General features: G+C 46.1%; 1 protein-coding gene across 8 annotated transcripts in view; it reads right to left on the bottom strand.

Annotated features, from left to right (window-relative positions):
* The window catches only part of camta1a (calmodulin binding transcription activator 1a), a 222541-nt gene that overhangs the window by 34059 nt on the left and 160726 nt on the right, over positions 1 to 27756 (bottom strand). For all 8 annotated transcript variants that reach the window (XM_029834332.1, XM_029834326.1, XM_029834327.1 and 5 more), the window contains one exon: positions 10516 to 10587. In XM_029834332.1, the coding sequence (XP_029690192.1) occupies positions 10516 to 10587 (72 nt within the window). The remainder of the gene's footprint in view (positions 1 to 10515; positions 10588 to 27756) is intronic.

Genomic DNA, 27756 nt, shown 5'->3' with positions numbered 1-27756 from the left:
TTCCTCAGCAGATTTGTGACACTCTGCTCGAATGCGTCAACAGGCTTATACAAGGCTCTTGAAATGTGTGCAACAAGATAAGACGATATCCTTGAAAAAGCAACACTTAATAAACCCTGAGCATAATAACGCATCCCCTCATTTCAGTGGCTTTATCCCAGTTATCTAATTGCCCACGACTTTTTTTCTTTAACAAACTAATGAACGTGGCTGGATTGAGGCTTGGAATCACATAGGCTGCAATAATATAGCAAGGCTTTAAACCCCAAACTGCATTAGAAGAGCTGAATAATTTGTAGGAGAAATAATTACGGGGCAGAAGAGCAGGCATCAATCCTGGAACACTGACAGTGCCCTCGCTGGAAACCACCTCACCCATAAGCCAAGCCTCCATTAGGTATTGTCTGGGGCCCACAGGCTAATTTGTTTGCATCAATAATACATTCAAAGGATTTATCTAACTTGCAAATGAGTGTTCATTTACTAGTCCAAAAGGCAGGGAGGAGAGCAGGCGGCAGTAGAGAAGGTGTGAAAGGCTGAAACAGCTGGTTGGGGCTATCTGGGACACAGTTAACCCTTTGCTGGGCTGTAGGGTGGTGGTCTGGGCTGGTGGTAAATGCAAACATTTAGGCAAATGAAATCTTTAGCGAGAGTTTTGACCGTTATATGTGCATAAGTTCACACCTCAATTTAAGGAACACTTTGTTCCCTTCATTTCTGAGCAGTACAGTTGATTCTGCTTATGTAGGACAAAACCGAGTTCAGCGTACTGGCGAACAACAACTGGAAAGGCATCAAGAATAAAGTCCCTGGACAAGCACAACTTGTGCAGGCAGGGACTGAGTGTTCTGTACGCCAATGACAAAGTGACAAAGATGAGTGGAAATGGGGATCTCAGCGGAGAGATGAAAAATCTGAATAAATGAAACACTGAGGGCAGTTTTAGGGATTTGAACACTTTGATCTCTTGCTTATGCGGTCGAGCACAGGTGAAACTACGCGTTCTAAGGACAAAGATCAGGAGATGGGGGTTAGCAAAGGGTTATCGAGACAGAGAGAGAGGAGGGGGGACCGGAGAGGAGGAAGAAAGCTGGCCATGAACATATGCTGCCTTTCGGTGCCAAGCCCCACTGGCTCAGGCAGCCCACGCATACGCTGCACTGCTGCTGCCGCTGCTGCTGCCACTAAAGTCTCTTCCAACACCAACATCACTGCACTACTTAGTCAAACAAAGCTGTAGAGATGAATGTGAAAAGACTGTGGGTCTCCCCAGTCAGAGCACTGCCAGGTTAGGCATGCTTAGCCTGGATAACACGGCTGGATTACGCACGCACTCTTACTGTATATTTACAGAGTAATGCTTACAGGTGCTCAGGCAACCATCCCCCCAAAATGTGTGAGTTACCTGTGGAAAACCTAAACAATATGCAAAAATACAGTGACATTTTTAAGTTCTTAATCAGGAATAAACTGGCTGTGTAACAGATTTTACCATGTTATTAAATTGAAGGACATGTGGACAGGAGAGCTGGGAATGAGATCAGAATTGGTTTGGAACTGGCTGAACACGGCTCCCTACTGGGACTCAAACCAAGGGCAAAAAGACCTAGTATGAGACAGATCCAAGCTAACAAACAGTCGCGAATAAACAGTGCACACACTAGACAACCACACGTGTAATAGACCCAAACAAGGCTGTAGACACACAATCCCCCTCAGATGCCCAGATAGATAATAACAAATGTTTGTATAAGACAGAAATGAAATCCTGGGTTCATCTTCCTATCTCAGTCTCACAAACTCAATTCCCCTCTGACATCCAGCCGCCTCACATTCCACACCTTTTCCATGTGAACGATTGGGGTCAGTATCTTCACATAAACACCATCCGCTGCTCTCTCTCCCCACTCCCCTTTCTCAGTCAATGGCTCCTGAGCACTGGTGCATATCTACACAGGGATGGCAAGGGCACCGAGGAGAGAAAATCAATACTATATCTCACCACTAAGCACAATTCCAACCAAAAGCAGCTGGAGTTTGCAGGTTGCTCCATAAACTGGATGGCTTCATCTGACTGGCGCGGTGTCTGTGGATTGCTACAGTGCACAACAGCACAATGGCCTGGCCAGGGCTACACCCACACACCCACACACACACACACACACACACACACACACACGGTTCCAGAAGCTGAAGATTAGCAACAGCAATGGGAAAAAACTCACAAGGCAGAAACAGGGTTGACAAACAGACTCTCTTCTGTCACAAACAAGGAAAAGCACCTCTGGACAATTTAGTCACACACACACACACACACGCACACACACACACACACACACACACACACACGTTCAAGCACAAAGAACCCTTAAAATACTTGGTCTAAAAATAGCAGACGGGAGGTGGAAAACGGGACTGAGGCTATTATTATTGCACACACGTCCTGCCTGGTCCCACCAAGGAAAGGGAAGAGACTAATGATTTTCCTGGTGCAAGCAATTAAAAAACTATTTGTCACCTGCCAGGCTGAATATGATGTTAGAGGCCTTGGCAGGGTACCACAAAATAAGTGTGTATATATATTTTTATATGCATATTTACATATAGTTGTAATCACAAGTTTTCTTTAAGTTATTTTTGATTAATCACAATCAAATATCATTCATTTTTAATCTATATTAATTGCATTTCATTTTCATGAGCAAACAGACTCAAGAGAGAAGGGAGGGTGAGGAGAGCCGGGTGATGTGTTAGGTGAAGTGCTAGCAGAATCCTCGACTAACGCGAGTGCTCCCCCTGATCGTGCTATATTAAGCTGCAAGTCCTCTGATGAAAAGAACATTCCTCCCAGCGGAGTGTGCATCAGATTTTATGTTGGTTGACTCTTCTGTCTTGGGTTGTTTTCTACGTCGAAAGGGTCAACATGCTCCCGACCTTATCGGCGGCTTCTTACGATGATGGATTAATCTGCGTTAATGCATTTATTTCGACAGCTACAGTGCACGGTGCAGAGGCCCCTGCTTTTTAGAAAATCCGCTGAGAATTCATGTATTCGAAACAGGTGGAGTTGGATGAAACAGAGTTGAGTTACAAAAGGAGGAAATGCAGCGTAAATAGTAGCCAGGTTACCACCGGCCCAGACAGTGTCTCAGACAGCACACTGCCATCAGAAAGTCATGTAATATTTAGAATTCAGCCATTGAAAGTCATTCTCCGGCTCCCGGTCCTCTGGCAGAAATAGAAATGTATATTTACCCCATATACCCCCTCCCATCTACCCTGGGAGCACAAAGAGGAAGGCTTCAACTTTCTGCTTCCCATCTCCTTGTGTCTCGCTCTCCCGTTTTCTTTCCTTTGGGCTGCTGTACCCAGACATACATTCATTTCGAATAAACCTGTCATTCTTGTTGCATAGGCCTGAATGATTGAGGCCTAATCATATACCGAGCACCTGATGCATCTCCAGATTTGTGCTCTCCACTAAAGTGAAATTTCTTTTTGTCTTGCAGTTGAGCTCTCATCCTGGGTTGTGGGAGGAAGCCAGTCTATCATTGCAGACTCTGGAGGCTTTAGATGGGCCACACAAGGGGGCACTCAGGCTAACTAAAATCTTGCTCTTTCTAAAGAAACATCCCCTGATACTACTATAGAAAGCTACAGGAGGCAAGGCATATAAACTGTTGGGCGGAAGTAAATAACATTAAAGGGAGACTTATGCCTGCTTTGCACCATGCAGCCCTATCCAGATCGAGCTCTGACTCGGATGCAGTAATTTATGAGGCAGCTCGTTAACGTGGGGTGATTTGCGCTGCTCGTTTGCTCCCGCTCATCTCTACCAAATGATATCATCTTCTACCTCTAATCTTCTAACTCTAATCCCCCATTCGCAAAGCACCGCCTCCCCTCCCCTTTCTTGTTTTCTTCCCTCCTGCCATTCTTCCATACGTTTCTTTCCCTTGCCTCCACTTCCCGTGCTCCCGATCTCTCTGTCTTCTCAGGATTGCGTGGGCGAGTTTTGAGACGGGGGAGCAGGCAGAGACGGTAGCAGTCATCCCAGTGAAGGGTGTGTGCGCATGTGTGTTCCATGTGACATCTATCCTGATCAAAAAAAGACTAAAAGAAGTCTGGCTTGACTCTGAAGGCTTTATGTGCCCTTGTAGTTACTTTTTCACTGCCCCCTACTGAGGAAGAATGAGAGCAAGCCTAAAAAAAGAGAGATTTTCTTTCAAAAAGTGCAAAGGGGAGAAAGCACAGCAATCCTGGGAGGACACAGCAGCAAAGAAAAATAATGACAAGGATGGGGTCAGAAATAAAGACAAAAGGAAAGGAAGAAACAAAACAAGGGTAGAGCAACACAGATCAAACAAATGTTCATAATAGAGGTTGTCATTGGCAATTAGGGGAGCCACGTGTTGTTTGTCTCAGGGTGAAACACCTTTGGAGCCTTCTTAACACCATTATGCCCCTGAACTACTAAATTGCTTGTATGGCCTCGGCCAAATATCTTCTCTATTTTAAAATGGTTCATCATGGATCAAAGGCAGCTGGCAAGCTGATTTTCACATTGAAATCTGTCAATTACAGAACTCACAAGCAGAGCTGTGGGTCTGTATGTTGACAAGTGGTCGCTGGTTAATGGGAACTCAGATCAATATCTGACAGAAAGCAGATTGAATGCACCTTTCATACCAAGTCCCCTTCACTCTTCTTCTCTGCCTTTAACACACGTCATCCCCATCTTCCTCCTTACCTCTCTCTCCTCCTTCCTTGTCTTTCCCTCCATGACATGTCCAAGTGATCATGTGGGGATGTCAGCCTTCATGCGCCGCTAATTGGGGCTCAGAGGAGTAATCAGGGCAGGACAAATCAGACAGTTCTGGTCATTAGCTGTGGCCAGTGTTCTCTGGGAAACTGGGAAACGTGTGCATACTTCTGCAGCACGACTGCGCCTGCATGGTGACGTGAGCGGGTTTGTGGCTTCAGTAGAGACGGAGGGATCGGCTCTCCATATAAAAGACCGCCGTGGAGCCGTTCATCTCTGCTCCCTAGAAGGCACAAATAAGCCTTCCTAGCGACACGGTGAGGCTGCTGAGGACTCTTCTGAGATGTTTTAAACTCAGCACTCATTATTAGCAAGTTGCCAGCGTAGTTCCTGTCGCAGTTACCCTGCCACCCCTCTGTTGCTGAGGTGGGTCGCAGCAATAGTTGGAAATATGTAAAATATTTCTGTCAATAACAATCTGGGAAGTCATAAAATATAAACATGTCGACGGCTGCGACCTCAGAGATTGGACGCATGACTCTGGAGCGAGATGAATGTCAATTCATCTTACTGGCACAGCCTTAACCTTTCAGGATAACTGAATTATTTAAGGAGTGCATACCTGTTGTGGGGCTCTGTTTCTCTGTCTGGGCTCTGGCTGGTTGGGAGGCTGCACGAGGCTATTGCCACGCACGCCTCTTTGGCCGCAGAGTGAAAATGGCAAGACAAATACAGCGGGGGATTTGTGATAATTGGCCATGCTGGTGGGCTAGACGACGAGCCTAGATAAAAGGTCGCAAACACTGAGGAACAGATCAGTCTGCCTGGAGGAGAGCAGGCTCAGCGTGCCTCCAGGGTTTAGCGCAACTTCTCTCGTTTTCTTCATAGCGAGAGAAAAGGACTGGGGCCATTAATTAAGCACTAAAGTAACCTTCAATTTGTTTGGAGGTCAGAAGCCCTGCTGTCACCGATTTGGGCAGAAACCAACTCCGATGTAATTCTATTTTTTCCACCTCTGAGTGAAAGCAGAAGGTATTAGATGTGATGGAAGGCAGAGGGACACATTTGAACATTTAAAAGTCAAGCAGATGTGGGGAGCTAATGTCAGTATGTGTGTGTGTGTGCGGGAGCTCGCTGGGAGGAGAAGAAGTGGAGGAGACGACGGAGCCACAGGGACATGGCTCACACCCTGACATGCTTGTGAAGCAGCTGTTCTCCTCATGGTGGAGAGAGGGGGTTGCCAGCAGCGGCAGCCGAGGACACCGTGGTCTCAACCCATAGCACAGAAACAGAAAGGCAAATGCAGGCGTGCGTGCTGACAGCTTCACAGGCGTACACGCATAATACATACACTGCCTCTTCTGTCAGTCCGGTGTTAACGACTTGAAATGAACAGTCAGGCATTGGAGTCAAATTCATATGCTATGAATTTCATACTCTGTAGAGATGCATTTCCATTTGATACAAACAACAGCCTGCATAGCTAAGGGCAATTATATTTCTACTGCCTCCATTTGCCCTGAGGTTGTAGACAGTCAGTCAAACCCTCTCCAGGTTTTCCTACCTCTCCGCCCTCTCTGTGAAATCAACAGAACGGTTCCTAGGTTCATCCATGATTTATCTCAGTGAAATATTCATCATGTAGCCTTGCATAGTCTGGATGCATTTGATGTGAATCTGGACCTGACAGCTCGGCTCCATCAACAGACATCACCTGAGCCACTCGGAGTCCAACACCTGTCTCCCACTGCTCAACACAGAGGTAACTAAACCGATCTGAATGAATAGGACTCGGGCAGATGTAAAGAGTCCATCTGTCTGCCTTTAGCCTGCAGGCATGTCCGCTCTGGGTGTGCAGCTACTGTATCTAGCTGGCACGCATCTCCACAGCAAAGAAGACTCTCAACTTTCTCTCATTCAATTAACGAGAAAGAAAGAGAGGACTTTGTCCAGGCCGGTGACGTGGTGGTCGGAGGTGGTCCGAGGTGTGACGGGTCCATGCATCAGGCGCCGTGCACATATTGACAGCATTTCCCAAGCTGCTACGAGCTGTGGATTCTGGAGATGTTTGAGCCACGTCCGGCAAAACCAGCAAACAACATCAGCAACAGCTAGAAAGAGTTGGGTTCAGCACCATGGAGAGCACCGGAGAGGCCCTGCTGCTCCTTAATCACAGAGCCATCGCCGCCACGGCGATAACAAGCACAGTTATCACTCTGCCTGTCCAACTGAGTAACCTTTGAATTACTCCATAAATTAATATTACTGAAATACTGTCTAATAGTGCCAGAACGATCACAGGGACAACAGTGACAACTCATTTTCCTACATAACACTTATTCAAGTGGTTCCAAAGTCATTATACACTGAAGGACTAATGTAATAAGAAAAATGTAACTGCGGTGAATGGTGATATTAATAATGTATTCATGGGAGACAGAGAGTAGAGCACAGTGGCCTCAGCTAAGAGGAAGAAAGTGATAGCTGTGAAGAAACAAGGTCGTCAGCATTCCCTCCCGCCTTACTAGTCATTTCATTATCTCATCCCTCTCTCCTCCTCTTTAAAGTACGGGGAAAAAACGGGAGAGGCTATTGACCCCTCTCTGTGTTCGTGGCAGGCAGCAGGACAAATGAAGTTCCCCTCAGACCCCCTCCGTATTAATATCATAATTATCCCCACCTCTGTGCCCCCGCCGGCCAACGCAAACTCCACTGTCTGATTTGATGGAGAGGCACAAGCAGGGAATTACATTCGATTAGCACTAAACAAGAGAAGAGGACACAGAGCAACAGAATCAATCAGCTCCACTGGGACAGGCAGGGTTCTGCATGTGTGCACGCCAAGAACATCAGCAACCAACTGGTGCCATGGAAATGGAGAATGTCGCTCAGCATTGTATGTTTTGATGGTTGTAACATAGAAAAAAGGGCCCAATTTGACCAAAGCCTTTGAAATGGGAACTTTTTTGACTGACAAACCACACAGTCTGCTCTGGGAAGATCACTGTCTCCGCTCCAATTTGGATTCATTGTTTGCAGCGCCAGATAACCGCCGTGGCACTTTTCTTCAGTGGCTGCCACGCGCAGGAGTGGCCCAGACATTTTAAAGTGGTCTAATACCGCAGAGATGTGGAGGTTGCGTGGCGGTGATGAGGAGATTCAGAGGGAGAGGTGAAAAGAACAAAGAAAATGAATGGATTGAGAGCGAACCCCCCCTCGCAGGCCTTTCGTTCCTGTCCCCTGTCTCATTACCCAGGCTTTAACTCAATAAAGAGTGGATAAAGAGTGGATAAGGAGGCACACACCCACAGGCAAACTCCCCCTCCCTAAAACACCTTTCACCGAGCTGAATGGTCTCTTTCTATCTCTCCCTCTCTCTCACACACACACACACACACGTGTTACATTTATCTTTCTTTCTGTGTTTAGTCTAACTTTTTAAAAGTTATGTCCACCTCATAGACTCTCTTATTCACAGTCTGTCTCTATCCTCACTGTCCTCTCTGGTCCCTCCCTGTTGGTGCTGTGTAACAGGAGTTATTTCCATCCCAGTCTCTCAGCGTCTCTGGCCGCTGGATGGCTGGAAATTTACATTTTTCACTCACTGGTGACCTTTCCTTGTTGCCACTCTGGGAGCTCCAGTCTCCTTGCTGCTCTGCTGTTGACAGACTGCCTTCTGCAAATCTCATATGGACACAGCAAATGGTACAAAGGAAGTCTGCGGAAAAGGTTTCATGGGGAGAGTGGAGAAAGGTGTAAAAGTCAGAACTCGAGCTGACTGAAATTGGCTTCAGAGGCAATGACGGTCTGTCTTCATCTGTTGCGATATGGACTGCGGCGTAATCTTTTATCATGCTTGTGGTTCCCTGTCAGCCCTGATTGTTTGCAATAAACTGCCCGCAAATCTGGAGCTCCAGGAGTGCTCTGTGCCACAGAAAATATGTGAAAATAAATCCCTATTTTATATTTTTGTGATATAAAAAGTTGGGGTTTGACTGAATGGAGACGCAACTATGGGTCCTGTAAGGAGATCTGCTGAGCAGAGTGAGGAAAGGAGACACGAGGGCCGAGGATTTAACAAACCGGTTGATGCTCTGCAGCAGCAGAAAAGTTAAGTCAGTGAACTCCTCAAACTTTGATGAGTGTTTACGTACTTGAATCTTAAAACCGGTGGGCAGTGAGTCAGCACGCTGCACTCTTGGTCTGAGCTCTGCTCACCACATCCTTAAATGTCTGCTTTTGTGGTGTTTTACTGTGATTGTCAAGCATCTCGGACTGTTGACCCGACTCTAAAATCGTGCACATACAATATCAATTATTAAAAATGACAGACCAACAGACTAAATTTATTCAGATCACAAAAACGAAAGCAAGGCCTTGGACTCTAACCACTGGTATAAGTTCAACAGCATTTCGAGGGAATTTCTCATCATAACGAGGTCTGAGGAGTTCTACTGTTGCACAGAAGCTGTTGCAAGAGCAAATCTATTTCTTGGCATCCAGTAGAGAGTGATTACCACAGCCAGGAACTATTTTATTGTACATATGGGAATGTCAGCATCGTATTAAGACAGACATGGGAAAAATGTGAATCTATATTTTAAAGGCAGTCCTAATCCCACCACGAAATGAGAAAATCAATAAAAGATTTCCATGACAGTCAGCCAGTGAAAAATGTAAAAAAGAAAAGAAAAAAGCAGCCTTGTGTAGAACAAGAAACATCTCTGATCCATCAAAATGAGGACGCCACTTTCAAGTTGCTTCCGTGTTCCTGTGGTTTCATTCCACTTTTAATATCATACCGTACCTGGCTAATGATTCGGAAAGCACACTTAAGTAAAAATAACCTGGGATTTGTGAATTAGTACGGAAGAGACAGAATTGTTTCTGCCCATGACTCACACACACACACACACACACACACACACACACGCGCGCACACACACAGCCAACAGAGAGAGAGAGAGAGAGAGCGCTTTTCTTTGCGGGGGGAACTAATTATGTTGATTATTATTTAGTTATTGTGGAGGCTGTTTTTCATCTTTTGTCTTTTGCTACTACCAAGTCTGCTATCGTCTTTTGCTAACAAACATTGTCAGTTGGGTTGGCTGTGACTACAATGGAAATAAATGTGTTTTCTGGGTCTATTCAGGACAGCGGGGATGTTCTGAATTTGCTCCTCTGTCTGTTGGTCTGTCTATGATGCTTCTATCTAAGTCTTATTTTTGGTGTTTTTCTTTTATGCGTCCTGAAAATGGTGCGAATGAGCCCCTTCAAACAATCCTAACTGCCATGCTAAATGAGAATGATGAGCTGTGCTGCAGGTGTGATCAAAGGCCTTCTATTTACAACCACTCTCAGCCTGTGGACCACCGTAAGCATACTAGACTGTACAGGGCACGTCTTCCATCATGCTTTTACTGCCCATCAGAGCAGCTGTTAGACAGAGGAGATGGCAAAGCTTTTAGCAGCATGAGATAGCGTCCTCGGCCTGGACGCTGTGTACGGGCAATGCCATCAGAGAGGAGAATGAACCGGGGTAGATAAGGGAAATGGAGGCTTGGAGGGGAAAAGAGAAGAGAAAGAGGGGTTGGAGGGGGATAGGTGGATGTGTGCCTGCTGGCTGTCAAAGAGAAAGTGCTTTGGTTAAATGGAAACTGATACCATGCAATTCTTTATAGTTCGAGCTGATAGGCCGCTGAGTGAAAGGAAAAGTGTGCTGAAGTGTAAAGGTGGAGAAAAGCAGCTCTTACCTGGAGCAGCCAGTAGCACCTACGGTGGAAAGTCGGGATGATGGAGGAGTGCACGTAGCAGCCGTACAAACACTGCAGGTAAAACAGAAGAGAAGGAGACATTTAAGTAGAGGAACAAGAGCTAGAGCAGCCTTCAACACTTGAATTTGTGACCTCTTTCCTTCTGAAGGCAACTCCCGCATGAACGCGCTAACAGATGGTCAAGCTATTGTTCTCAGGAATAGAGTGTGAAGGAGAAAGTGGATCAGGTTAACCAGTGAGGAACACCTCAGCACTCTTCCACCCTCCCCATGATTCCTCTCCTGATTTCGACTCTGATCCTGCACCACTTAGAAAGAGCTCCTGACAGGATGATTCAAGTGCTCCTTTCCCCACACCCTCCTCTCCAAAAAGCCCACAGGGCATCCCTGCCCATAACTAAAGCACAGTGTTATTAATATCCTTATCGTAAACAGATAATACTGTGCCTGGGGGCTCGTTACCATTGAGAGAGCTAGGCAGGGCTGATAACGCCTTCTGGTATTGGGCAGAGGGGCCAGGAGACATTTCTCAACAGCCGACAGCAGAGAAAAATGCACAATGTGCCGTGCTGTGAGGAACAGCACGGCTCTGCTCCTCTTTTTCAGCGAGACCAACAGCCCCGGCTCCCCAGGTGACCTGAAAGGATGGCTAGCCTGGTTTTTGCTCGCTCACAACAGGAGTCTGTAGCACTTCCTCCCCCAGTTCTCAGAAGCGAGGAAATATGCTGTGATATTGTGGTGTGATACAATATTTGTGAAAGCTGGGCATGAGCGGATTGCTCTCAGGACAGGAGGCTCTGCTCTTACTGGAATAAACCAAACAAGCAGGTCTGACGGCGTGAGCCTCGCTGCGATCCATTGTGGTACAACTGTTTGTTTAGAAATCAGGAGAAATCACAGCAGGGGTATGGACACCAGCCTGTGCATGAGCGGACCTCAAAGCTTCTCTTTTACCCACAATCTACACACACACACACATGCAAACACACAGAGATTGCTTCATTATTCAGTAGTGCGGTGTTAAATAAGTAAAGGTGGGTTTCCTCAGGCTCTGTAGATCTGAATGGCGAAGCAGTATGGAAGGGTGGGTAGCGGGGCCTTCCTGTTTTGGCCAACACTGATAAATAGGTGCCGAGGAGTGTGCTGTCCGCTCCACTTGTCTTAACTCAAAGCTAAAGTTAAAAGAGGAGCAGGGCCTGCAGACAAAGTCAGTCTATAAACAGTCACAAGTGTCTGATTAATTACACCCCGAGCTGCTGCAGCGATACGCAGACCTGGGACTTGGTGAAAGACACTTCAGATGCACCGGCACAGCTGAGCGGCTGTTGTTCTTGAATCTAAGGGACATTCACACACCCAGACATCCCATGACCGATCCGCAGACAACAGGAGTCGTATCGGCCTTGGCTCTTTCTCCAGGTGTTCCATTGTTCCAATCCCATCTATTGTAATGTGATTTCAATACCACTGAACTCTGCCTGTGAGAGTTTGAGATAGTGAAGGCATGCAGGCGTCGCCCTCCACCCCCCCGTTCTTATTTTTTGCTGTACTCTCATCCATTACAGCTGTCTGAAATAGGATGTATACCTCCACCCACTCCCATAGCTCTACCATCCATTACTCCATGCTGGCAACAGACAGACACTTCCTCCCACTCCCACAGTGCACTGAACATCACATTACTACAGTCAGCCACAACCGCTAGCAGCTCACACGTTCCAGCTGTACACATTTGCAAGCACTTGCCATAAACCATACTTTTTTCCTTCAGGGACGATGCGGCAATGAGGAATTCAGGTGACGTATGCACGGCGCAGCCGTGCGTTAAAGACATATTTATATTGCTGAGTAGATACAAAGTAAACATTCTTGCTAATTGTGATTACAGCAAATGTATTGATATATCATGGTTAATAGTGTTGCAGCCTGAGGGTGGGCTGTGGTTTCAGTATGCAGCCGGATGAGGTCGAGGCCGGTTCCACAGGATTGACAGGTGGGCCAGTGCAACAGGCCCCTGCGACTGGGGCGACTGGGGAGTGAATAAATTAGCCCCCAGGCTGCTTTCCTCCCCATCTCTCAACCACATGGTGCAGCGTGCCAGACAAACAAGCAGCTTAAAGCGCGCCGCCGCCGTTGTACCTGTCAGTGTCAATATACAGTAGACATCAAACATTTCCGTATGTACAAACGACTAGATTTCCTCACTCTTCCGCCCAAACACACACCCAGGTACAAAGAATTAGACAATCGGTTCTTCAGCACCAAAATACGCCCACACAGAACGGCATATTAAGTTCAGACGCTCATCGCCGTGCACACTTGCACGCACTCATAACAGACTAAGACATAAAGGCCAGCCAAGATACTTTTGAGAGCACAAGAACGCCCACACACACACACACGCACAAAGCTCATCACACTCGAGCGCTTATCAGTAATTCAAGACACATATCAGTTACTGCTGTTTCTGCTGCTCTTTGCATGCTGAGTGTCTGGGTGACAAAGTGACGGCAGCAGAACTATTATTTGCTGTCTTTGGGCTGTGACAGATGACAGCACATCACAGGGCAAGCAATTAAACCATAATTATACACACACACACACGCATACACGCACACACACACACACACGCCTGTCATGAATACCACAGTTTGAGCTCAAAGACCAAAAAAAAATAGGACCAAAAACCAAGTCCGTTTGTGTGCACACGTGTGCACACGCGTGGGTGTTATAGGTTTATTGTTACATTATGGAGTGCAAGCGAGACACAATAGAACTGTGATGCACAGTTTATGGAAGAACTCACAGGCAGGGTGTCTGTAATGTATTCATGTGCTGTCACTGCAGACAGCAGGGGAAAGAGTTACAGCGACGTGTGTCCTCCAAAGTCAGACACTGATGCAGCAAATTTATTTGGTGTTGTCACTCATGCAAACGGGCACGGCAATGAAACCCTGCCCCGGACCAACGAGACGGTATTAATACCTGACCTGGACACACCCCTCCCTCAGGGTGTTTAACTGGTCCTGAGTGGAGCAGGATCACAGTTCACACACAGCAAGCAGAGCAGACAGCGCAGTGATAAACAGTTCACCTTAAATAAAGCCCTCGCACATAAAGGCAGGGCCAGCGCCGGTTACCTGCTCTGCCTCTGGAGGCAACCACTGCCCCTGGCCAACCTGTTACCCTGGCAACACCTCCGTTGCATTCATCCATCATGTCTGACAGGTGTCAGGTACAACTAGAGATGGCTGCGTTGAATGCAAAGTCTGTGTAGGAAAAACTGGCGCTGGTTCTAGTGAGACTGGGAGAGAGGGGAGACTCGCTCATTAGACCATAATGATGTGTGAAGACATTCCTAATCAGAGATTGGCACCTTATTTATGTTGGCAATTTAGGGAAGCAAAACAGAGGCTGCCACACATTTGTCTGTCTGTTGGGTTGCCAGGTCAACTGAGAGGAACACACGAGCACAAACAAACACGCACCAGTGGCTGACAAATCGAAGGCACAGAAAGACGTGTCTGCTTGTTTGTTAATTTAGCTTCTTTCAACTATTTGTTCTGCCTCATTCTCGGTTTTTATCCATTACATCACGCGGCCAACTTACTTTACAGAGAATAGATTTAGTGGTGATTCTTCAGCCAGCATTTTTTTATATTTAGTGACTTCCTCTTTGTCAGATCTCATATTACACCTTTAGCTCTTGGGGTACGTCCATGGTAGTCACTTCTGGCCCAGCACTTCGTTAGACCGAATGTGTCATTGTGTGTCTGTGTCTGCGTGCATGTTTGCATATGGCTGTTCAGATACACGCCCGGGGCATGTGATCCTGCCTGGGGCGTAGCAGCAGAAATAGAGCTCATGCAGCAGCCAATCACGCTGCACTATCAGAGTCCTTCTGCAGGGGGGGCGCGAAAATCCATACTCAATAAAGATTCATGGACCATGCAAGATTCAAGCTAGCCCAGCCATTGACAGGATCCATGATGACTATTGATCAACCAACGATTCCTGGCCCCATACAGATGTGATTAGATGACTTACAGTTAAAAAGTGTCATTTCCAGTTTGGCGGATGAGCTCATTTTAAGCTAATGCTGTGAAGCTCTTTGCTGTACCTGCATCAGCTGCTCTTCTCTCTCTGACTTGTTCTGTGGCAATCAAATGATCAGTAGCATCTGGTATGATGCCATTACGCCCAGCCAGAACGTGACGGACACGATCCCGCTTGCTAATTCCGGTTCAAAGTAAAAAGCAGGGGCACCGTATCCTTCTTCCACACTGACCACGGCTTTTAATTTCACTACTGCGTCTTTGATTAAGATTTGTTTCTTCCCCCAAAGACGTCAGTACTTAAGCTTCAACAGGATCGTTCCTCAGTGCATCTGAAGACTTACGCAAAGGCTGATGAGACATTATACATTATAAATCAAAGGGGGCTTAGATTTATCTCTGTGCTCCCCTCTGTCGGACCAGCTGCAGCCTCTAAATCAGTCAAAAGCGTGCACGCTACAAAATGAATTGGCACACTGTAGCCAAGCTGTTGCAGACAATGAAAAACCAACCAAAATTCCTCAACAAAGCAAAACAAATGATGCTCTGGAAAAATGCATGTGTTATGGAAATGACCGCCTCTAAAAATAGCACACTCATTGTAAAATCAACACAAACATTTGATAAACAGGCCCCGAAGAGGAGAATTAATTAGCCACGCTGGACGCGTAAACACAGCCATACATCAAGTTCAAGAGGAAAAACAATAACAGGGCTGAGGCAGTTAGAGAGAAACCCCTGACCGCCTGCCACTGAGAAAGCCCTGACGCTCTCTGGCCTCATTCCTGGAGCCAAGGAACAAACTCAAAAACAGAGGAAATTAATTTTCTGGCAGAAAAATGGGACGATGAAGCTGGACACGGGATAGACGGCACATTGGACAAAGTGAGAAATGAGAGACAAAGAGACGAGAGGCAGAAGCACGGATGATTAACGGATCTAAGGTTTACAGCTTTGCATGAGAGAGAAGAAACACACACACACACACACACACACAGACAGAAACGTCTGTCTCGCTGACTGAACTGAAGACACTGTGTCTGTTGATGCTAATGCTAGCCAGCTGGGCTTGCAGCCAAAGGCATTAAGTGGAATCGAATTCCACCAAACTAGCTTTAATCAGCAGGTTTTTAAGGTTAGAATTACTCTTCGTCTCCTCCAGCCCAGTGACCAAGGTTAAAGCGGACACAGGCAGGGGCTGGGCCCTGCTAATGGGATGGAAGGGTGGCATGAGGCCTGAGGCGTGCCATTGTACAGCTACACACAAAGGTGCAAACACACGCGTGTAAAAACATTGCTGTGCATTTTTTCTCATGCTGAGTGACACCTGGAAACCATGGTAACGCACAAACAGCACATTCTACATCATATATAGGACATATATGCTACAGAGGACAAAAAATGCATGATTTATCAAATATTTCTTCAGATAATCCAGTGAAATCACAAGCTATAAATAGTTGGCCTTGTTAAAAATTAAAAGGTGGATTTAAGCCATAAATACAAATATATGGGCTTTATAGAATTACCTTTAGAGTCTGCATCAGTTACTCAGTATTTTAGGGTCTTGTTAGAAATAAATCTAAAGACCATAAGCACATAAAGGCAGATTAAAAAAACCTTGACCTGATTCTGTTACTATAGCTACACCTGTTCTGAATACTCTGTTGCATAAAAGCCCCTTGGTGAGAAGTCAGCCTTAAAAGAATATTGAAAACTCTGATACAAAAAGAGGTGATGAATGGATGCATCAGGCAGTTTTTATAACTCACAAAGAGCCGATAACGGCCCAGCCTTGACCTCATCCTGAAGACAGCAGCAAACACATTGAGGCCCATCACCGAGCTCGGAAAGACCTTGCAGCACTTTAGATTCTTAAAAGTAAAACTTTCTCCTGCTGCCACAATTTAAGGACACGACTAAATACTGAATAGAGTCTTTCAGTTCAGATTTCAAACCTTCTCTCTCCCTCAAACCAGCTGAGTACAAAAGAACTGAGCTCTGATTATAATGTGCGCAACATGTGCTGATCACAACTGAAGCCACATGGGTGGACTTAAGACCAGCAATACAGCTGCCACTGTAAACTGCCCCTCAAGGTATAAATAAAATAATAAAAGCATCACAAGGTGAGGCGTCTACTGCTTAATAAACATAAATGGCGTTCTTTGAGTCTGCTTGACCACCCATTAACCTTTGCTCGTGCTGGCTGAGGAAAAAGGGAGCACAACCTCTGCATTAATGAGATAAACCCTAATACATACACACACACACACACATACACACACACAGAGCAGAGAGCAGCTGAAGATGACATCACATGCTCAGCCTCCCCGGTGAGGGCTGTGCAAGGCAGACGTGCTGCCTAATTGTGAGAGAGATCCCAGATTTGTAATGCTCCGCAGTACTGTTAGGGCTGATTAGCAGCATCTCGTGATTTCTCCCCTCACCGTGATCTATCGGCACTCCAATTTTCCAATATCTCGGCGTGAGCACGGAAGAGCCGAGAGATACTGTAAATCATGACAACTGCTCCCAAACAGAGAGGCGGGATGGACGGATGAAACCTGAGAGAGGGAGTGAGCAACACGCCGAGCCTGTTTGGAAACATGAAAGGGGAGGGGGGGGGGAGATGGCGGGAACGAGACGACGGGTGCGGGCACGGAGCGGAGAGGAGCGCGCGTCAGGAAGACAAGAGAGAAGTTGGAAAGGTAGAAAGTGTGGAGTGGAAAACAGATATGATTACCAAGGAAACAGCCAGAAAAAACCCCCGCTGGGGAGAGAGAGACAGGGGAGTGTGCAGCAGACAAAGAGGGAAAAGAGCAGGGAAGAAAGGGAGTGGGAGGACGGAGAGGGGGAGAAGAAGAAGAAGAGTATAGAATGAATGCTAACAGGGAGCCCAAACTCAGTACTGAGCTTTATCCTTCACAGGCGGAGGAGCAACAATCGCAAACACATTTTCTCTCGCCCTGGCCCTAAGAGAGATAAAAAAGCAATTTGTATTCTATTCCTATTCAGCGTCGCTTGGCCTGTTTCTCTGCCTGCATATTTGTAAACACAGCTTTGTCAGAGCAGCTTAATCTTCCCAACACAAACACAGACCACGGGAAGGAGGGGCGAGGACGGGCGAGGACGGGTGAGGAGGGAAAGAACGGCGAGGAGAAAGTGAGAAGGAGGCGAGGGTGAGAAAGGGTAAAGGAGTGATGGTGGGAGGGGAGGAGGAGGAAGGGAAGGACGGCGGGAGTGCTAAATGGCTATCCCGCAACTACAGCTACTGACACAAATTCAACCCATTCTGTGAATCCACAACCTGGCAATTTTATCCAATCAGCAAACAGTTTTCACACAAGCAGGTAGAACACAAACAGTCAGTAAAGCCCATGAACACACTGAGAGAGACGCTGCGTTCAGGGGAACCGCAGACGCTTCAAAAATCTGCCAAACATACAATTTTTTTCCTGTATGGGTTTGTATTTTGGTGAAAATAAAGCCCGAATAAATTCATGAACTCTTGTGTGGGAGAAACAAACTCTAAACCTACAACTTTGGGATGATTTACGCCCCATCTCTGCTCTCTCCGACTGCCAGGTGAGGTTACCGACACAGCGCACAGGAGCGCGCATGGCTTATCACACTGTAGAGGCCGACCGTGACAGATGGAAGAAGCAGGCCCGCGTGCCTCCTCCACTGTCACCGTGCCTCTATTTAGTGCTCATGCAGCACATTCTGCCTGCCGTGAAGCTCACAAGTATGTACTTTCAGGTTTCAGGGGCAACTAAACCACCCTCTGCAGGCTACAGGCCAAATCACACAGTTATGAGGAAGGACAAACACATTTCTGAGGCTGTATATTAAAGCATGGCGAAATAGAAAGGGAGAGAGAGGGTGAGGCAATTGTCTGGGCGCACATTCGCTCACAGAGGCGTGAAATTAAGCAGAACGACACCTGCCAATATGTGTTGCATTAAAGTGCACCAGGTTCACCACGCTGCTTGGCCTTTTATATTGCTCTGAATCTTTCTATCATTCTACTCTTCCGTAAAGAGATTTCTTTATTATTTCACGCGGCTCCCAATTTAAGACAAATAGCTGCCCCATCCGTTCAATATTTGGAGTAATGACACAGTCAACACACTAGTCAGGCTATCATAAGAAAACAAATATAACAAATATGAGTCAAAGCTAGCATCCATATAGTGGTTTTAAGCCAGTGTACGGCAACGCGTCGTTTCGTCAGTAAACTGATTAACGTATTTTTGGCGTTATGCCTCTGCACACGCTGTAGAGAACTTGGGAATCCAGTAGGAACTTTCATCCTTTCGCTCTCACCTTTCTTAAGTCCCATCTGAAGTCAACACGGTGACAGCCAGACTCGGTAACAGGATTAGGAGGATTGAAAACAAAAACGGTAATAACACAGATCACGGAAAGATGGAAAACAAAGGAGTAGGAACTGTGGAGCTGCTCCTTCGCCGGCAAATATGCCCTTGTGTCGGTGTCTATCAGGGCTTACGAAAGGTCAACAGCATCGCTGTGTGCTGGAGCTCTCGGCTGCATAGATAACTGGTTGATTTGGCGAGGCAATAAAATATTGACAAAATGTTGCCAGGCCAACTTCATTCTTTGACTGCGGCTGCTATGGTTTCAACAAGTCTCGAGCCCAGAGAACATGTCTTTTTGTGTAATATTAATATCATTTGGAAGCCAAAAAACTTTGGCGATGTAAAGTTGCGTGTACAGAAACGGAGAGCGCTACAGACAGAAGAGGCAGGGAGTGAGAGACAAGCACAGACAGAGAGACACACAGCAGGCAGATGGAGGCGCCTGAGAGCCCCCGGGCAGCCCTGTGATGGAGACAGTGGGGAACACAACCCAAAGAGTCCATGGAATGTTCTGATTGTGATGAGGAGATGGAAGGGGTGTTTTGGAAACGGGGGTAGGGATAGCAGACAAGAGAGGGGGGAGAGACAGAAAGAAGAGACAAGTAAAGAAATCAGTTGGCGTACTAAAAAGAGGGAGAGGGTAGCAAATGAAAAGTGACACTTTAATTCAGAGAGCTTCTTCTGCCTGAGTTATTATGAGATGTTTGTAAGCCGGCCTGTTCGTGCAGCTCCCCTGGCCCGGCGCCTGGATCCCTCTCACCGAGGAAACCTGTGGCGCTAACCTGTCTTTATCTGAGGTGCACAGCATGGGACGACGCTCTGCTGCCATCCCTGGCTTTGATCCTCCCACTTCCAGCAAGGACGCCCCCGCTTTCCCCACCACACATTGAAACTGTCTCTTTGATATGACCAAAGTCCTCTCGTAACCCCCCCACCCCCCCACCCCCCCAACCCCCTCATTAATTACGATGACTCTAATCTGGAAAGCAAAGGTTTCGCTCTGGCTTCACAGAAACACTTCTGGACACTGTGGCGCACTCGTGCTGCATGAAAAGATAACAGCAGAGAGGATGGAGGAAGGGAAAAAATAAAAACAGGAATGGGAAATGAGATACAGAAATAAAGACACAATAAATGGTGCTTGGGTGACAATTTATCAGATCACAGAAACTCATATATTTGTTGTAGCGAGAACAAAGTAATAAAAGACATCAGTAATACGGAGATCGGGATTATTATAATCATATTTACAATATCACATAATGTGGTACCAGCTTAAACCGTTTATTGATTTCTTTCTTTTATTCAGATTCATCACATCTACCTGTGTGATAGCTCGTCCTTTAACTCGTTCAGTGAGTTTGGGGGGAATCCATCACAGATTCACCAACAAGAGCTCCCACTTTAAATCAGATTAACAACTAATAACAGATAACTTTCACAGGAAGCCATGGCAACCAAGCCGATACTAATAAGAGGAACTCGGACATAAACAAGCTTGAGGCCTGAGAAGCCAAAGATTTGACATTCTAGTATTGTGTTCACAGAAGAACCCGATAGGGAATGTGATTTCCACTTTAGGAGAAGGAGACCACGGGGGCCGTGTTTGGACTGGGGGTGCAGTTAGATAGCAGACCTGATAGAGAAGACAGACAGATAAAGGAGGCGGAAAAATGGAGGAAAGGGATCATTCAGGCACAGGATTCACGGGCCAAAGCGTGCTTTAAGTATCAGGCAGGCACAATCTAGCAGCCAAAACAGACACACACACACACACACACACACACACACACACACACACACACACACACACTCACACATGCCCCAGAACATGGACTGTATGAATGCATAAAGGGAGCGTAGTGAGAAATGTAAAAGTAAAGCAGAAAGGGGAGAAGGACCCAGAGCAAAGTCAAAGCAAGAAGGAGTGAAAGAGAGAGAGAGCGAGGGAGAGCGAGGGAGCCAGAGACAGACACAGAGATGGTGGCGGAGGGGGTAGTAAGTCGGAGTGCCGACAGGTCTCCAGAGGTTGTAATATATAGCATCGTTTCAATCTCTCAGCAGCAACTACAGCCCTCCTTTTTCATATCCCACCACAGTCTGAGGAAAGAGAGATACTTCTGTCCTTCAGAGCCAAATCGGCATTCAAGATGATATAATGTGCACATTTTTTGACATTATATCCCCAAATCTGGATGGTTATTTGTGGCTGAATGTGCTCTCTGTCCCCATTTTCTCCGGAAACATCAAGGTTACTATTGGTAAAGGATGGATATAAAATGCCAACATCAAGCATGTTTCTATGTTTGTCTTGTGCTGTTTCCTCTCTCCCGGAGAGGTTTGAGTCCAACGGTTGATTTATCTGCTACATGCGCCATTAATCCTGAGACCATGCATGGCTCTGCTGAATAATTGATTTCTGTGCTACTGTAACTAAATCCATCAAAACAATGACATCTTACCTCCTTCTGTATCACTTTACTTCCTCTTTACCTCCTTCCTCACCTCCACCTTCCCATACCTTCATATCACTTGAGTCCTTCTAAAAACTATAAATTTAGCACAATCCCTTCACGTTCTCCTGCCCAGTGTAGTTTGGGAGATGAAGAATCACTGGAGCGGCTGTGTTTTATGAGGCTCCACCAGCAGAGGGAGTTTCCCCCACCTTGAAGGAGGAAGCTCAAGCAAATGCCAATATACAGTACACCGAGCATAAAGATGTATTTTGGCAGGCTGCTCGGACATTTCAACACCTCCGCCGGCGTCCGAGTGAGACGAGGCACAGAGAAGCAGTGACCTCCTGAGGAGATCGGCTCCCAGCTTTCTGTCTAGACCTCAGCAAACAGCTGCTCATTGGGGCACAGAAAGGGAACAGTGACCCTTAATTTCTGTCTGCACCCCTCCCTTCTGTACCTGTCTTTCTGACTTGTTTTTGCATTTAAAGTAATAAGTGCTGTATCTCCTTGAATGCCACAGCACTATAAATCAGAAGGAAATAGACCTGTCATCGTAGTAAACAATGCATAGGTCCAGTTATCATTAAAAAAAAGACTTTTGGAACACACCGGGCCATGCATGCAAATGAGAGGGGGACCAACGTGTCTTTGTTTTATTCCGGCCTTCCTCGGCAGACCACATATGTACTCACAGTCTTTTCAGACCCTTGAGTACGGCATACAGAGGTATGCTTACTGATCATCCGCATGTTGCAACATTAGGGGAGTCTAATTAAGACAAAGAGACAACCGTGTTCCTGAGTGCTGGCAATAAAACACGGGGTGTAGATACGCAAGGGAATTGAATTTTGAAGACAATGAAGGATGGTGATTTCCTCAGACCCCAAAATGCAGATAATGACTCCACAAATAACAATTTGAGTACAATATTTACGCTATATCATGACTTCTGATGACAAATGGGCCACAATCATGCAGTCATTCAATCATAACATGTTGGCCAAAGTGACATTACTAAGATTTACGTCAGCTCTTGGAAAATGAGCTCTGCATTCGATTGCGGGGACGACATTGTTCAATGTCACCACCATCGCGCGAATATTTGGCATCATTTGTTATGTGGTGCCATCAATGTTTATGACAGCCGATCCATCGTCAAGTAAGCTGTACGTCAAATTTTAAAGTCAGCTTTATGACACATGAAGCGCATGGAATGTCAGGGAATGTCATCGCTGTGCTCCCAGGTGCCATGTTGTTTACCTGGAACAAAAACAAAGAGAATCAGACCTTTACACCTTTGCAGAGCAGAGTTTACGCACCCTTGTGTTTCTGTGCCCTGTGTTTGAGGCGCGCGCATGGCCGCCAGCACAGATTTGCATGCAAAGGTGCATATCCTCCTTCCATAGCAGGGGTCCCCTCAGGTGCAGCTGAGTAGAGGTTTCTGGTGGCACTCTGCCCTTTCCCTGTCCTACCTCTGACTGTCCTGGACTTCCCCTCATCTGTGTGCACCCTCCCCCGAAAGAACAGCAAGAGACTAAAGTGAGACACGGGGTCAGTGAAGAATGGGGGGCTTTAAGACCTTGAGCAACATTTGCCTCCTGATCTTCAGACCTGTCATCAATAATCCAGAGTTTCAGGGATGTTGGTAGGTGACGACAATACAAGTGACCTCCGCTATCATTTTTTCCAATGTTGTGCTAGTTTAAAAGTGAATTGCAGCAACAAATACGCTGAAACCTGGTGTATCCTTGAGTAATACTTGATAAGACAGAGGAAGGCCATGAATTTGTGTGTACAGTTCTTAATAGTTTCAGCCCTCCAGCGCTAGGTGTGCTGCGCAGTAATCGGCTTCGCTGAGGCCGGCAAAGTGCTGCCGCTGCACTTTTAGAGTGGGGAGAATTGCAGCGATACAAAGTTCATAACAAGTTACCTGGGAAGTTATGTGCAAAGCAGAATCTGTGTGTCAGGTCTTCTTTATATCTAATCTGGGTTGTTATCTGTCAAGAGGAGCTGACAGATCATCAGCAGCCAGTATAGGTGCACACTGGCTTAATTAAAGTTGGTTTTTCATCTCTTGAACACGGTTGTGCGGTGTTGCCTGTCTCTGCTTTGGGACAATTCACTCTGCCAGCGAGATATGTAGCAGCTGAGCTGCACACGTCCTCTGTCTGCAGTTGCCATCTTTCACATACACTTGGTGACAGCAGGGTCCAGGACATCCTCTGTGGGCTGCATGAGGACTGACATATTCCAGTGGCTCCTCCCATCACCAACCCATCTCTTCCTCCAGAGGCCCCAGTGCTCCTGCCCCGTCTCATTATGTGAGCGAGATGTTTGGGGGTCTCTCTGTGCCAGCCTGTCGTACTGTCAGTAAGCATAATGTCTCTCAATGGGCATCCGTGCTGGTTTGTGTGTGACTGTGTGTGTGTGTGTGTGTGTGTGTGTGTGAGAGTTTTCTCTTCTGAAAAATTTCTTCCAGGACCCCTTTCACCCAACTTAAACACAAGGGGAAGCTGTAACAGTCTAGAGGCTGTTCACACTAATGCATGTCTTTCAATGACTCTCAGTTTTTAAATGACCGGTGTAAGTATAACACCCAAATTTGCATACATCTCTTTTAAATATGTGCCCATGGCTGAGAACAAAATTTAATTTAGTGAAGAGATTTATACAGCAGGATGACAGTGGGGCGTTGGGGAGCGTTAGTCAAAGTTGTGATCAAGTCTGCAGATTAATAAAAGCCTGTGCTGAGACTTCCATGATGGCTAACGTGCGCGAAGCAGACGGCACAAAACTAGCGCAAAAACAATCAACTTCTTCAAAGGCTTCAAATGACATTTAATATATTTTACTGGCAAACGCAAACAACAACTGACACCAGGACGCAGAAGGAAGTGAATACAAAAGTATCAGGTTGCCATTAAAGCTAGCAGCAAGTGTGCGTGATTTGTACGGTATATTGAATTTCATGTTTGTTTCAGATGGAGCCTGAAATAGGAGATTTGTCTCCTATTTCAGAATAGCTCACACCACAGCAGACACTCTTTCTTTCCCATTTGGAGACTGGCTCCGTTAACCAGTGTGCAGCACAAGTACTTCAAAGCAACACTATTACCACATTTCCTGGAATGCCTGTTGAAAGGATGGAACACCGGATGTGAATTGAGGATACTCTCAGTGTACCTGCTGGGCAGCTTTTCTCCCCCATCTAGTCCCCCTATCTGCCGCTAAAATGCTATTCATCTCATTACGGTTGATTGGGATCCTCGTCGCATTAAAGAGTGTGAAAAAGCTTGTGCGTGCATGTGTGTTTTCATGCATGTAAATAAAGACAAGAGATAATGAGTGTGGAGAAAGAGAGCAAGAATGAGTGGGAAAGTGAAGGGGAGAGGGAGGAGTGTGTTAATGAGTGCGAGATGTGCTGAGGTCGCTGTGTTTGTTCTGTAATACTGTGTTGCCACAGAGCTACGCCACCTCAGGTGGGTGATTAGCAGTAATTATATAATTACACAAAATGCGATAATAAACAGCACAGAGGGAATCTGCTCCATCTTGTACTTTGCTACACCTCATACACACACACACTAATTCTCTCATGTACAAACAAGTAAATTTAAAATATTACAGTATGACTTTTCAACCCACACACACAAGCATCCTGCATCTACATATATAGAGGGAGACAGACAAAGCCATTCACACCCAGATAATTCCAACCTGATACAAAAAGTAATGGAACACTCACACTTGTCCTCGACTCGCACCTGTGAGTAAAAACCGATTTGCTCCCTGACACACAGTAACGGCCAATAAAACAAGTGCTGACTCGTTCCCAAAGGCAGCCGTGGGGAGCGGAGGGACAAATGAACACAAACTGGAAGTAAAAAGCTGCTCCCGGGAGGATTTTTGCCTTTTCTGTAGTCCTCATGCTTATTCCAGCGTGAGTGTGAAACACTATCTGAAAGAGGCTGCAAATGTCCAACTTATCTGTACATTCAGCAAAAAAAGTAGAAGTAAGGCAAATAGAGGCAGAAAAGTGTACATTCAAGTGTGTATACTTGAATAATTAGCATTGAAGACATTCATGTCTCTGTATATGCTCTCTACACACGTGGGGAAAACCTCCCAACAGACAGACAGTGACCAGAGTGGAGAACCACAGATCCAAATGGAAGAGGAATAAAGAGGACTGAGGGAGGAGAGGGCAATGTCAGGATCCAGGGGGAAAATACAGGATAGGGAATGAGAGAACCGCATGGGGTGGAAGCAGGGGATAATTACTGCTAATAAAGCCTAATGGAATTCAGGCCTCACGTCAGGTGCTAGATGATCTGATTACTGCTGGGTGGCTGGGGGAAATTGGGAACTGATCCGTTAATCCCGCCATCCCCATTTTGTCTCTCATTCGGTCTGGAAATGTATGCATCTATAGGTTCAGGGCAGCACGGCTCTTGTAAAACAGCAAGAATGTAATTTAAATATCTCAGTTTCAAAGTTTCAATGAATATGTTTAAGGATAAAATGCAAGATTTGATTTGTACTTGTTCTGAACGAAGCGGTGCTGCTGACTTACGGAGCGTCACAGGGAGTGTCTCTAACTGTCACTCGTTCTGACCTGTGACATTCCTGATTCCAGGCACAGGTCATAATCTCTGTGAGCGCACGTGCATGCACTCTGCATCTCTGTGTGTTGGTGTTGAACCTTTTAACTGGTTCTTCCTCCCCAGGCTTCCTGTGGATGACTGCTGACCTGGGCTGAATATCACATTCTGGTGTCACAGGGTTTAATGGAAAACACCTTCTTTTCCCAGTATTCCAAACAGGTCAGAATATAGAAGAGGAAAATATAGTGTGACATACTCTACTCTACAGAAAAAAATGTTTATTTAAATATGGAAACACAGCATTCCCTGGGTTGGATATTGACACACTTCCATAACCCCCCTGCCCTCCATCACCTGCAGCAACCTGCTGACCCTGAGTCAGAATAACTGTTGATTAAAAGAAGGCTGTGAATCCCGCTAAGGAGCTGAAGTCCTGAACCAGCCTGCAAGCTTCACTTCATATATATTTGGATTTGATGAATCTAAAGTTATGAATGTTTTGAAAGGAAACACATTGCAAAGCACTCAGGATGCATATGTCTCCGGGTGCAGCAAAGATTATGGTGTGCACACGCGCTCCAAACAATCTCCTTCTCATCTACGAGTGTGTCTCAAATTCTGCGATGTTTCCTGTTCTCATCTGGCATCAGCTTGGCTGGTTCAACATCGGGAGCTGAAAAAGGAGCAGTCGTCATTAGCTCCGGGTTGAGATACCTTTCTCAGCCATCCTCTATCTCTGCGTAGCACCTGCTCTGTCTCCAGATGAGATCAGGAAGGTGGGGCAGTGGAGGGCATAGGAAGGGTACAGCTCGAAGCGGGAACAGAGGCGGATGAGGGCCTGGTAGGGAAATGGGAAGGAGGAGGGCTGTACACAGCAGATATCAGCCCATCCCTTAAACCAGAGTCGAGGCACTTGTTATCGTGGTTTGATTTCTTGCTATGCCGCTCCAGCTCATTGTAATGGCTGTTGGGTGTGAACATGGACATGGTGGCAGCAACTCAAAGGGATTAGCCATTTAAAGGAGAGATATTTATTTCCCTTCTCTGGGCTTTTAGCATATTTATCAAAATGACATCCAAGACATGATGGGAATCATACCAAGGAAAAATACTCCAAGTGGAGGCAATGTGGAAAGGAACATCAACATATGATGAAGTCATTGCTTTCTTCAAGTCAAATACCAAAAAAAGGTACATAAAAAATAAAAATCTGTTGAATTTGCCCAACTTTGGTGAAGTAATGGTTAATGCAAACTGTGTGAAACTCAGCACAACCTCCAGATTCATTTCTGTATACAGCAAAACACGGAGAGATTTATCTGCCAATGATAGCCTTAATCAGCACTTTGTGAAGAACTTTGGCAATAGCTTTATTTGTAGAGAGAATTCCCTCATCGCATGTTTAAAAATGTTTTCAACAAGGCCATTTATCTTTTTGGAAAATATGGTGATTTTTTTTCTTTCTTTCTCCACAGCAATATTTCATTAACTCTCACACAACTGGCCAGGGTCTGTTTATGCTGGGGGGCCCTTTACAGGTTTTACTGCAGGGCATTCTGAGGGCCTGTGGTGTTTCAGAGCGTAGCATCATGGTACGTTGTGTGAGTGTGGGGCAACAGTTCAGCTTTAATAGACCTAGACTCCATGCCCAGGCCTCAGCACTGCTACAAAACTACCCTCTACAGCTGGTCAATGGAGCTGGTCAACTCTGGTGCACTGGTTTG

Source organism: Takifugu rubripes, chromosome 3, assembly GCF_901000725.2.
Source record: "Takifugu rubripes chromosome 3, fTakRub1.2, whole genome shotgun sequence".
Classification (NCBI taxonomy): domain Eukaryota; kingdom Metazoa; phylum Chordata; class Actinopteri; order Tetraodontiformes; family Tetraodontidae; genus Takifugu; species Takifugu rubripes.
This window is presented reverse-complemented; position numbering and strand designations above follow the sequence as displayed.